At 40.2% G+C, this 13,739-nt stretch overlaps 1 protein-coding gene across 4 annotated transcripts in view; it reads right to left on the reverse strand.

Annotated features, from left to right (window-relative positions):
- Positions 1-339: 339 nt before the first annotated feature.
- PRKAG2 (protein kinase AMP-activated non-catalytic subunit gamma 2) overlaps positions 340-13,739 on the reverse strand; it is a 277,944-nt gene continuing 264,544 nt past the window's right edge. For all 4 annotated transcript variants that reach the window (XM_060021147.1, XM_060021146.1, XM_060021148.1 and 1 more), the window contains 5 exons: positions 12,657-12,822; positions 12,303-12,340; positions 7,757-7,903; positions 4,760-4,853; positions 340-1,069 (listed from right to left, as the gene is read on the reverse strand). In XM_060021147.1, coding sequence (XP_059877130.1) covers positions 1,038-1,069; positions 4,760-4,853; positions 7,757-7,903; positions 12,303-12,340; positions 12,657-12,822 — 477 coding nt within the window. In that variant the 3' untranslated portion in view covers positions 340-1,037. The remainder of the gene's footprint in view (positions 1,070-4,759; positions 4,854-7,756; positions 7,904-12,302; positions 12,341-12,656; positions 12,823-13,739) is intronic.

Raw genomic sequence — 13,739 nt, forward strand, 5'->3', positions numbered from 1 at the left:
CACACACACACACACACACACACACATATGTATATATATATATATAGTGTCAACATTTTCAGAGCACTTACATTAGGAAACATTGTGTTTCTCCTCACCATATGACAATACTGTATATGCCACAGTAAAATTTACAAAACAATCGCATCAGCAATCACACAAACGTCATGATTTTCATGTCAAAACACAAGAAAAAATAGACATCTTCCCGGCACTTTGTTTGCAGCCCCACAGAGAGGTTCCCACAAATGCTGTTAGAAACTTCAGCTTTTAAAACCTAACAGCGGCTATTAGAGAAGTCATATCCTTTCCAGATCAAACTTAATGAGAATTTCGCCCTTTTAAAATAGCAACCAATGGTTTATTAATGGGTACGGTGAAGTTTACCCACCAAAGGATGTGTAAAAAATTGCATGAAAGTAAAAATAAATAAAGCTGTTGTAAATCAGCCTTGTTTACACTATAGTTCAGAACAGAACACTAACACATAAAACCATCATTAAAGTTTTATAAAGTAATTATTTATATTCAAATTACAGCTATTCAACAAATCTAATGAAAACAAACTGATTTGGTAAAGGTTCAGACGTTCACACTCCAGCAGTGTCAGTTCACAAGGACGCTCCAGCTGCGATGGGCAGTAGTGATGACATATCGCTGTTCTGACATAAGGCACTAGATCTCAATATGCCACACACTCGCCTTATGTCATATTACCTGTTAGATACCAGTGAATTCTTTAAAATGAAAAATAATAGAAATTCAGGACACAGTGCACTTTAATGACATACAGCATCTGAAATCTTTCAGACAACGGTCTGAAAAGAGTCTTTTAATGCAAGCTCGCATCTTCAAACACAAAATCTTTCTTTTTTATGCTTAGTTTCAACATCACTGGAAAAAACACCCATCACTAAACCCTGATACACATTCTCAGCCATTGGACTCTGTTCTATCGCAGTCAGTGTTCATGAGGCAAAGCGTGACCCAGCATCTTTGTTCAAGTTCTCCTGCAAGGGCTCCTCCACTCACGGTTGTCATTCGGTTTCTGTCTCCTTCTGCTTGGCACCTATTAGGAGATGGGAAAGGAAAGTTTCAAAGCCATATAAAAATACGTTGCAGCTGTGCACGTCCTATATGAGCGCAGTGGTGGTTCTCTGCCTGGTGGCACCTACCCGCACCTGCAGAGCCTTAGGAGACGTGGGGAATGAGCAGGTGAGCTCCAGGCTCCCCATCCCCACCTGCCATCACTGCAGCATGCTTTTAATCCATTTTGCATATCGTAATTCTAGCACTCTTTTTTTTTTTTTTTTTCCTTCTGGCCATGCCACAAGACTTGAGGGATCTTAGTTCCCGGACCAGAGATTGAACTTGGGCCACGGCAGTGAAAGCACGAAGTCCTAACCACTGGACCATCAGGGAATTCCCTGCATATCATAATTCTAAATATGCAAGGTTTAATTTGGAAAAGAAGAGGGTTCTGCTGCTAAAAGTTTTTAAAAGAAATATGTATTTAAGTTTTAGCGAAGGTGCAAAGTATTTCTGTTGTACATACTTATAAAAATCTAAAAGCATTAAACATGCTTACAGTAACTGCACATAAAACCTATTCTCAGCTTGCCAGGATATTTTGAAATGGGTTGGGAGGGGGAGCTGCCATTTTTTTCATTACAACAGATTCTGTATTTTCTCATCAGACACTAGAAGACACTCAACTTTGAAAGAGATCAACACTCTATAAAAATAAGGGGCTAAAATTGTAGCTACTGCCATCAGGCTGTTTACTCACTAGCTGCACATGTGGACACTTAGGTTTGTCTGGATAGTCTGAATTAAGTTGGACAGTGAACTACTGCTAAAAACTTTTTAAAAAAGAGAAGATGTTATTATATCAAATCAGTATCCTTAATAGGGAATTGTGTCCATTATCTGGTGAAAAGAATAACCACCGGTACCTTTTATTCACATAATAGTAGATTCTTTTAAAAAGCATCTCTTACTGATTATTCCACAAACATCCACTCAGCAGGGCTTGTCCAGGTACGGGGTTTGTCCTGGATATGGGGCTTGTCCCGGGTGTGGGGTCTGACGGCGCACAGCGTTCACACACGGCTGTGGTTTCAATCAGAGTATCTCTGGAGGGCCACTAGGCCCGTGTCAGGCTGCTCATCCTATAGCTGAAGGGAGGGACGGAGGCTGCACAGGTGAGCAGCAAGCTGGCCCACACTCACACAGCTCCGAGGGGACAGCGGGGTTGGGCTGCCCAGGCTGGACCTCTAGTCTGATGCTCGCACCACACGGTCACCCGAGTATGCTAGCATCTGATCTGATGGGGGCGCTCCCTCTCTTCCAAGACAGCGCCGCTCCCGGTGTTCACCGGTAATCCAGTTATTAGGAATACAGGGGATTTTCCTAAATGAACAGCGTTATACACACCGTGCTACAAAGAATTCTAATTCGACTATCCCTGTCTTTACAGTATTTATTTCTGTGGTAACAAACATTCCAAATCCAGCCGTGGAACACGTTTCCTCCTTGCATTTTCATTCATGCTGACTTGCATTAGTAATTTAGAATTTTTGAAATATCAAATTTGGATGGAAATTTAAACTCATCCAGGCGAACATTCTCATTCTTATGGTTTGTGACACCAAGACATAGAGAGGATAAAGAATTGCTTACTCTGAATTGGTAATGCACAAAGAATCTTGGCCACGGGGACAGAAGCGAGTTGACATTTGGCCTGACTCAGCCCAGCAAGCTGTGTGCCTTGGCCCAGGGCCAGCTGACTAGAAAAGGGGCGTCTTTTTCTGAAGGTGCCAAGTTACGTGCCTGTGGGGATGAGCCTGCCTGGAGATGAGTCCTTTTCCTAACATGCACAGAGGAGCTGCACAGCTGACCCTTGAACAACACTGGGGCGCTACCCACAACTTATCCTTTGTATCCACGATTCCCCTCCATATCCGCAGTTCGGTGTCTGTGGATTCAACCAACCATGGACTGTGTAGCACTGCAGTATCTACTATGAAAAAAATTCACGTATAAGTGGACCCATGTTGTTCAAGGGTCAACTGTATATAAATGCAATCACACTCTTTGCATTGGTCCTGCTTCCTTGCTCTGTTTCGTCTGTGGGGTTCATCCACTGTCCGATACAGCTATGTGTGTTCACCATCAATGCATTCCACTAATGGACAGAATGCAGTCTGTCCGTTCTTCTGCTCAAAGATATTTGGGTTATTTCCAGTTTGAGGTTATTACAAGTAATGCTGTGAACAGTCTCACATCTTTTAGTCCTTTTCTCATGACTACAGAGATTATCATGAGCCATAAAAAAAACAAAAATGAAATCGTGCCATTTTTGACAACATGGATGGATCTTTCACTTATTTCTAAGTGAAGTAAATCAAGACAGAGAAAGATAAATACCATATGGTTTCATTCATATGTGGAATCTAAAAAGACCCAAGCCAAAACTGATGAACAAAGACAACAGAAGAACGTGGAGAACACAGCAGTGGTTACCAGAAGGGAAGGGGGTGGGGGTGGCTGCAGTGGGTGAGAGGCTCAGCTGTATGGTGGTGGATGATAGCTGGTCTTGGGGGGTGATCACTCTGTAGTGTGCACACATGTTGAACTCGAACGCTGTACTAAAACTTATGTAATGATTAAAAAGAGGTTACCATGAGTTTCAGGTTCTCACGTATCTGACATTTGAAAATAACTACAACAAGCCCCGTGTCTAGAGTTTCTGACTCAGCAGACATGGGCTGGGCCCCACCTGTGCGTTTCTAACAATGTCCAGCTGCTGCTCCTCTACAGCCTGCTGGGAGTCACCGCCCCCCTACCCCCGGAATCACGCCCCTGTCCTTCTCACTTAATCAGTGCGATCTGTTTCTCGCTGGTGATGGGGATTCCTTTTCAGGTGGGTATCTCCAGGCTATAGGCCAACTGTAAAAACTAGTCTTAGCCAGTGTGATTGATTTCTGAACTAAAGAAAAATCAATACCCTAGTAAAGGCACATGTTAATGTTTAACTTCTAAGAGTTCAAAGGGCACATGGTTTAGTCTCCTGTCTTGGCCTTGATCTGTGAGGCCTGAGGCTGGGTTGTCTGTACTTCGTGTGGGTGGGGAGGGGAAGTGGAGGGCTGGTGGTTTTAGGACCCCTTCAGCCATTAAACGATTAAACTGTGTGACACAGGAGAAACACCAAAGGCCCCTCCCTCCCCCTGCCTCACGGCTCCCTGACTGTGACCTGAGGGTTTGCTTAGAGTTAATCTGGCAGAAAATGAGTTTAGTCACCAATGTTTGGCAGTTAACGTAATTTCCATACACTATTAATGGAAAAAAGTTTGCGTAGGTCAAACTTTTATATACTACTAGTAAGCTTTTTTTTTTCTTTTTGAAGGGTAGATGGTTTCAATACTTAGGTCCCAAAGAATTTCCCCCGATTTCCAGTTAGTAGTCCTAAACATAAAGCAAAACTGAGGAGATCTTCACTTTTTAATGGGCAAGGTTATGACGATCATGGCAACGAATCCTCGATTACTTAAGCACTTCTGGGTGTCGGGATGCTCTTAAGTCAGAATACTTTCTATAAGCTTTTCAAAACCACAAAGAAAATGAAAATGGTTTACAAAGTACTGCACAGAAAGGTGAGGCTGGCAGGTGGGCGAGGGAGGGCTTGCTGCCCCGCATCCCCGCCCCTGCCCCGGCTCCCTGCGCACTTACAGTAAAGGTCAGACACTGGCATTTATACCTGCAGGGGTGAGTATCAGGGCTTGCAGAATATCCGACAGGGAAATAATACCCACGATACTGTCTGTTTCGTTTACTACCACCAGCCGATGGACCTGCAGACAAGAGGAAAGGAGGCCACGTGTGAAAGTTGAAATAAGTAAAGGTTTAAAATGGACGTTAGAAAAAAAGTCTTTCATGTGCTATACAATGAACAGATCCCACAAATGAGAGAAAGTAACAGTGCACAGAGCCATGCAATGGCCTTGGCTCTGTTAAAATGCAATGCTGATTTGCTTGACTACTTTTAAGAAAAATTAGCCAGATATGTCCTGCTGAGTTTTCTATTTTCAAAATATTAATATATGAAAGATAAATTCAAAACATGAAGTATCACAATAGCTGCTTCATGTGGCTCTAATCTCTAAAACGGTTTTTAATTTTTAAAAGTTGTATCTCGGTTTCTATTAACTATCAGATAACTGTTTTTACCTGGGAGAGAAGTCCAAATAAGCAGTGAAACTAAATAAAAGGTCACTGCTCTTAGATTATATTTTCCCTTTTCTCTATGAAGTTCATATATTAAGAATAACAGAGGATGATCAACTATAATCAAGTGAAATAAATTACATTCACATCTTGTTTTCCACTTGAGAGTCTTTTATAAGTGAGTGGACAATGTTCTGAGGTATTACTATAGCAAAGTGTCCTTAAAACAGGAAAGGAGGGAGAGAGCATCACGCTTCTCTGATTTAAAAGCTTTAGAATTTAGGCTTGAGGCAACCACATGCCAGTCGGTTACCCTGGAGATCCTCTTCTCCACACTGAACAGTTAAAACCCACTGGTACAGAATGGGTGGCACAGGAGGGAGATGGGAGGAGTGGGGAAATAATTTTTTTTTTTTTTTTTTTTTTTTTGCGATACGCGGGCCTCCCACTGTGCGGCCTCTCCCGTTGCGGAGCACAGGCTCCGGACGCGCAGGCCCAGCGGCCACGGCTCACGGGCCCAGCCACTCCGCGGCACGTGGGATCCTCCCAGACCGGGGCACGAACCCGCGTCCCCTGCATCGGCAGGCGGACTCCCAACCACTGCGCCACCAGGGAAGCCCGGGAAATCATTTTTATAGTTTGTCTCTAATGATACTGTGCCGACATCATAGCTTGCTTTTAGATTAAAAGAGAAATCACTTTGTCATCTTTCTCATGCTAATCAACATAAATATCTTTCAAAAGCTTCTCTAGAAAAAGTTATGTTCTTCAATCAACCTTGTGATATAACACAATTAATTATCTATTAACTTTAATCATAAGTTGATTTACATCTAGGGCCAGAGAATGCTATATATTCTATACTAGACACATTTTGTTGTTAACATTTAATAATGATAAATAACTATCTTTTGAACTACTAAAGGTCAAGGGGAAACCATTTCACTTAGAATTAGTTCTGCCAGACAGAAATGACCACCAAAAATATTATCATCTGTTGCTGAGTCTAAACTTATGAATGTTTCTTTTCTAAAAGCTAGTGTGATATTTGTCATATAAATAAACCAAATCATCGCTGATACTGTATACCCTTCTCCTAACAAAATATGTTGAAGCTGGGAATTCCCTGGTGGTCCACTGGTTAGGATTCTGTGCTTTCACTGCTGAGGGCCTGGGTTCAGTCCCTGGTTGGGGAACTAAGATCCCACAAGCTGCTCAGTGCAGCCACAAATATACTATATATATATATAAAATATGTGTGTATATGTGTGTGTGTGTATATATATATGTGTGTATATATGTATGTATGTATGTGTATATATGTGTATGTATGCGTATATGTGTATGCATATGTGTATATGTATGTATGTGTGCGTGTATATGTGTGCGTATATGTGTGTGTGTGTGTATATATATATATACATGTTGAAGCTAAAAACTGGTTTGTCCCCCAACAAGGAGTCATACGGTGAAAAAAATTAATGATGAAAAAAGTCAAGGTGGGTAACTTGAGAAAACTTTAATTACACCTGTATTTCCCTCAGTAACCTATTTTCATATTAAAGTTTGTGCTGCTTACCAGATGGACTTCCAGGACAAGCCAATCACTTTCTTCTCCTACCTGACAGTAGCACGCGCTCAAACAGAGGTCTTGGGAACACGAAGGCGTGCTGGCGTTCTCCACAGAAACAGCCGTGTTAATACTGAGGTGCGAGTCTTTCTAGTCTCTTTTCTATGCACGTGCACTTATGTTAACAGGAAGCATCACACTATATATAGTAACTGGTCTTTCTCTTAGCAATATATCATTTTTCCATATCAACAGTATTCTCCTTAAACATGATTTTTAATGGTTATAAAGGATTCCATCAGATGGATGTGGTCCATTGTCCTTAAAATTAGGCAGGAATGTCTTACCTATTTCTGCTTATGATCTTCAAAAGGCATATACAAAAGAACAATAAAAACCTTAGATGTATTCCTAAGTCAGTTAGAACCCTCTGGAAAACTAGTAATGGATGTTAAATTCAAGTAGAAAAGACTTCGTGTTGAGACTAGTGAAACAGGGTAAAAGCCATGGCAGCTGAAGCTTGGGGAGTCAGCTCTGCTAAGGACGGAGCAGGGTGTCTAACTTAAAAAAAAAAGATCAGAATACCTTTTATTGACTGACTTGTTAAGACCACATAATTACACATTTTTAGCTTTAAATTCATCAATACTCTAATGAAACTTAAAGCTCTTGGGACTTCTGTTTTCTCAAGTATGTTTTAAAACCATGAAAGTATCTTTATTTGATTCAGCTATGTCAGGACTTATAAATGAAATTCAATTCAGTGAACATTCACAGATGACCTACTATGTGCCAAGACATGTGCTAGGTTCTGGAGCAGGGAGACTGTGTCACGGGACTGGACTGGAAGGCTGCCTCACGGGCTGGTCCTGTGACTCAGAATTCCTGGGGCACTGTTTCCTAGTTAGGTGCTCATGGCAGACGGGGAGGTGGGGAGGGACCTGGATGCAGCCACTTTACCTCGGCTCTCACTATTCTGTCCACGATGGTCTCCAGTACTTCCAACTTACTGCACTTCACTACGCCTTCGAAATACTGTGACCGGTGCTGCAGGGCCTGGGTCACTGTGATGTCTAGGTTGTTGTATGTTTTTTCAGCAGCAAGGTTCTATAATGAAGTAACAGTGAGTTATATCCTTCATTTCAATTCACATTTAATGACCAAAGTTAGTTCAAAGCAGCCTGTTCCTTAAAAACATTAATGTTTATCATAACTTAGTACCACTGTACCAGCTTATGACATGCCATCAGTACTGTTATTTCATCATCTTATCAATAATCATTTAAAGCTTATAAGGTGTACCTTTATTATGAAGCAACCATTTAAAACGGTTAAATTCTGACTGTATGTCCTACAGAAGATTCCCCTATCCTTACCCTATAGGTTCTTTTTTTTTTTAAATTGAAGTATAGTTGATTTACAATGTAGTGTTAGTTGCTGGTGTACAGCAAAGTGACTTATTTATATATATATATATTTATTATAGGTTACTATAAGATATTGAATATAGTTCCCTGTGCTATACAGTAGGGCCTTGTTGTTTATTTTATATACAGTTTGTATCTGTTAGTCCTAAACTCCTAATTTATCCCCCCACTTTTACCCTATGTTCCCTGAATGAACAGTGTTTTGAGAGGTGGAGTAACACCTGCAAAGGGTAAGAAGTCCCCAGGGCTAGGGAACAAGGCTTTTGCTAGAAAGGCTTTGCGGGGGTGATCACGGAGTGAAGCCCTGCAGATCGGAATGGCTGCTCAAGGTTCTGATTAACCTTACAGGGTCCCACCCAACCAAATTCAAATAAGCCTATTTTTTTGGTGTCTGTTATATTAAACAGAATAAGATGAAACAAAAGGGTCTGAGACAGCTACAAAAGAATACTTAATGCTATGGTCAATATTAAGGCAAAAAAATGGTATGCAGGTTTGGGGCTATCAAAGTTTCAGTTCCCTTTCTTAGAAATGATGTAAAACTCTAAGGAAATGAATTTAAATGAATGGGGGAAAAGTATCGAGTGGAAGGATGTAGGACCAAAATCAATCTAGTAAATTTAAACCAGGGAATAAAAAACAGAACTTTACATAATGCCATTTGCTGTCCTCTTCAGAACAGTTGTTCCCAATTAGCAAGTAGTGGGATGTGGGTGACCAGGAATCCACCTGCGCACTAAGCACATGCCTGTTGGCAGAATGAATCAATGTCTCTGGTATAGAAACATGACTATTTAACACATACACATGCTGTAGTAACGGATAAGTGACTCATGTACTGAAAAGACAAAGAATTATAAAATGCTACTAATATGGAAAGGTACAGTCTCCCAGGACTGAACCAGGAAGAGTCAGAAAATATGAACAGACCAATCACAAGCATTGAAATTGAAACTGTAATTAAAAACCCACAAACAAAAGGCCAGGACCTGATGGCTTCACAGGTGAATTCTATCAGACATTTAGAAAACAGCTAACACCTATCCTTTAGAAACTGTTCCAGAAAATTGCAGAGGAAGGAAAACTCCCAAACTCATTCTATGAGGCCACCATCACCCTAATACCAAAACCAGACAAAGATACCACTAAAAAAGAAAATTACTGGCCAATATCACTGATGAACATAGAAGCAAAATCCTCAACAAAATACTAGCAATTTGAATCCAACAATACATTAAAAGGATCATACACCATGATCAAGGATTTCTCAGAATCCACAAATCAATCAGTGTGATACACCATATCAACAAATTGAAGAATAAAAACCTAAAAGCTTTTGACAAAATTTAACACCGATTTATGATAAAAACTCTCCAGAAAGTGGGCATAGAGGGAACCTACCTCAACATAGTAAAGGCCATATATGACAAACCTACAGCTAGCATCATACTCAAGGGTGAAAAGCTGAAAGCATTTCTTCTAAGATCAGGAACAAGACAAGGATGCCCACTCTCACCACTTTTATTCAACACAGTTTTGGAAGTCCTAGCTATGGAAGAGAAGAAGAAGAAATAAAAGGAATCCAAATCACTGTTTGCAGATGACATGATAGTATACACAGAAAATTCTAAAGACGCTACCAGAAAACTATAGAGCTCATCAATGAATTTGGTAAAGTTGCAGGCTACAAAATTAATACACAGACACCTGCTGCATTTCTACACACTAACAATGAAAGATCAGAAAGAGAAATTCAAGAAACAATCCCATTTACCACTGCATCAAAAAGAATAAAATACCTAGGAATAAACCTACCTAAGGAGACAAAAGACCTGTACTCCAAAAACTATAAGATGCCGATGAAAGAAGCTGGAGAAGACACAAACAGATGGAAAGATATACCATGTTCTTGGAATGGAATAAATATTGTCAAAATGACTATACTACCCAAGGCAGTCTACAGATTCAGTGCAATCCCTATCATATTACCAATGGAATTTTTCACAGAACTGGAACAAAAAAAACCTTAAAATTTGTATGGAGATACAAAAGACCCCAAATAGCCAAAGCAATCTTGAGAAAGAAAAATGGAGCTGGAGAAATCAGGCTCCCTGACTTCAGACTATACTACAAAGCTGTAGTCATCAAAACAGTATGGTAGTGGCACAAAAACAGAACTGTAGATCAATGGAACAGGATAGAAAGCCCAGAAATGAACCCACGCACCTATGGTTAATTAACCTAAGACAAAGGAGGCAAGACTATACAGTGGTGGAAAGGCAGTCTCTTCAACAAATGGTACTGGGAAAACTGGATAGCTACATGTAAAAAAATGAAATTAGATCATTCTTTAACACCATACACAAAAATAAGCTCAAAATGGATTAAAAACCTAAATGTGAGACCAGACACTATAAAACTCTTAGAGGAAAACATAGGCAGAACACTCTCTGACATAAATTGCAGCAATATGTTTTCCCATCCGTCTCCCAGAATAATGGAAATAAAAACAAAAATAAACAAATGGGACCTAATTAAAGTCAAAAGCTTTTGCACAGCAAAGGAAACCATAAAACGAAAAGACAACCCACAGATTGGAAGAAAATGTTTTCAAATGATGAGACCAACAAGGGATTTAGTCTCCAAAATTTACAAACAGCTCATGTGGCTTAATATCAAAACAAACAACCCAATCAAAAAATGGGCATAAGGGGCTTCCCTGGTGACGCAGTGGTTGAGAGTCCACCTGCCGATGCAGGGGACACGGGTTCGTGCCCCGGTCCGGGAAGACCCCACATGCCATGGAGTGGCTGGGCCCATGAGCCATGGCTGCTGAGCCTGCGCGTCCGGAGCCTGTGCTCTGCAACCGGAGAGGCCACAACAGTGAGAGGCCCGCGTACAGCCAAAAAAAAAAAAAAAAAAAAAGCATAAGACCCAAACAGACATTTTTCCAAGGAAGACATACAGATGGGCAAAGAGGCACATGGAAAAGATGGTCACCATCGCTAATGATTAGAGAAATACAAATCAAAACTAAAATGAGGCATCACCTCACACCAGTCAGAATGGCCATCATCAAAAAATCCGCAAACAGTAAATGCTGGAGAGGGTGTGGAGAGAAGGGAACCCTCCTACACTGTTGGTGGGAATGTAAATTGGTGCAGCCACTATGGAGAACAGTATGGAGGGTCCTTAAAAAACTAAAAATAGAGCTACCATACAACCCTGCAATCCCACTCCTGGGCATATATCCGGAGAAAAACATGGTCCAAAAGGATACATGCACCCCAACGTTCATTGCAGCACTGTTTACAATAGCCAAGACATGGAAGCAACCTAAATGTCCATCGACAGAGGAATGGATAAAGAAGACGTGGTACATACATACAATGGAATATTTCTCAGCCATAAAAAAGAATCAAATAATGCCATTGCAGCAACATGGATGGACCTAGAGATTGTCATGCTGAGTGAAGTAAGTCAGAGAAAGAGAAATATCGGATGATACCGCTTATATGGGGAATCTAAAAAGAAATGATACAAATGAATGTATTTTCAAAACAAACGGACTCACAGACTTAGAGAATGAACTTATGGTTACGGGGCAGGGGCAAGGTGGAGGGAAGGGATAGTTAGGGATTTGGGGATTGACAAGTACACACTGTTATATTTGAAAAGGATAACCAACAAGGACCTACTGTATAGCAGAGGGAACTCTGCTCAATGTTATGTGGCAGCCTGGATGGGAGGAGAGTCTGGGGGAGAATGGATACATGTATATGTATGGCCAAGTCACTTTGCTGTGCATCTGAAGCTGTCACAACATTGTTAATCGGCTATATTCCAATATAAAATAAAAAGTTAAAAAAATAAAATGCTACTAATATGTTATTCACTGCTAAACCAATGAATATTAAAAGTACAATTACTGTTGGGGAGTCTATGGAATTCTCTGATAAGGTCCTCATCCTCAAAGAAGCTAGGAATTGTTAAAATAGGAAAAGTCACAAAAAACAGACTAATGAATATGCTTTAAATGCATTCTAGATGACAGGTTTAACAAAATTAAAAATACTTACAATTACATCAAATTTGGAATAAATATCTACAACTTTTCCTAAAAATAAAAATGTATGTTAGAATAATATCTTAGAAACAAAAAACAGCATTTAATATCAATCTTAACTAGATATTTACTAAGAATTAAATATTGCTAAACAAAATAAACCTGACTATTTTAAAAGGGACATGAAATCATATCTTAATGGAAAATGTGAAAATAAGCCAGTATAAAATTCTTATTCTCCTGAGTACTCCTTGGTCTAAGTTTTCATTTCCCCACTTATCTGATATGCCAGGTCATTTAACAGTAGTTTTACCCTAAGGAGATAAACCGTTGTTTCTGTTCAACTGGTATGGCTCAGCACACAGACCTGACTCGTCCACAACAGGCAAGGCTGACACTCGTCTTTCCACGAAGACGTTCAAGGCTTTAATGATGGGAGTGTCTGGGTGTATGAAGGCGATGTTGTGGTAGGTCCCGATTCCGAGTGCACCCAGGTTCTGCTTCATGAAAGCAGGCTTTGGCATATCAGACATCTAGACAGGAAGACGGGCACAGATGCTCTAGAGCCAGAGCAGACCTTTTCAGTGTTCACATGTCCACATTCGATGAAAAACTATGTGCAACAAATTAGTCTTTTCTAACAATCCACCCGGATATCTGAATTAACATGAAAATGTTACATACAAGAACTGTGTCTTTTGTTCAAACCAGCTTATATGTTTATGCTTATTTAACTACTTAGTAAAAATACTGCAAAGCACTAACACTGTAACATTTTCTCCTTCTTTTCACCCACTGGAAAACCGGACAGGAGGGAACGACAGGTCTATTTGGAAATTAAGACCCATCAGCCACCGAGAATCTTCTTAAATTATTCATGTTAAATTCATTGTCCTGCTGTCATCATTAGGTAATGTTTATTAAGAACCCACACATTGCCAAACCCAAAGCGTCTGATGGTGGCTGTCTGAGCTGCTAAGCTAGTTCCCACACCATCCCACCTCTACACCCTGAATTCTCCATTGGAGGACTCCAATTTTTGTCTACTAGGAACAAGAACAAGCCAACTGAACAGAATTAAAAGAACATTTAAAAGTTAACTTTTCTTTTCACGGGCTGTTTTAAAGGAGGAGGGAGAAGTCAGAAGAGAGAAGTCTAGGATCATGTTTGACTAAAACAAAATAAGGTCTATGGTTTCAAAAATCCACCTTTTATAAAGGGTACAGTTGATTCCATCCTCCTGGTGTACCTTATAATTATCAGGAAAAGATGAACAATTAGAAGAAACAAAATGTTCAAGTCAAAGAGTTCATCAATATTCAAATCATGAGAATCCTAGAAATTTAGAGAGAAAAAAAGAAAGACCTATTAGGTCATCTAGCCCATCTCGATGCAGGATAAACCCCTGTTCAGCTGCACACTTAGGCTGACTGTCAAATGTCTCTAAGGG

The sequence above is a fragment of the Delphinus delphis genome, chromosome 9 (genome assembly GCF_949987515.2).
Source record: "Delphinus delphis chromosome 9, mDelDel1.2, whole genome shotgun sequence".
Taxonomy (NCBI): Eukaryota; Metazoa; Chordata; class Mammalia; order Artiodactyla; family Delphinidae; genus Delphinus; species Delphinus delphis.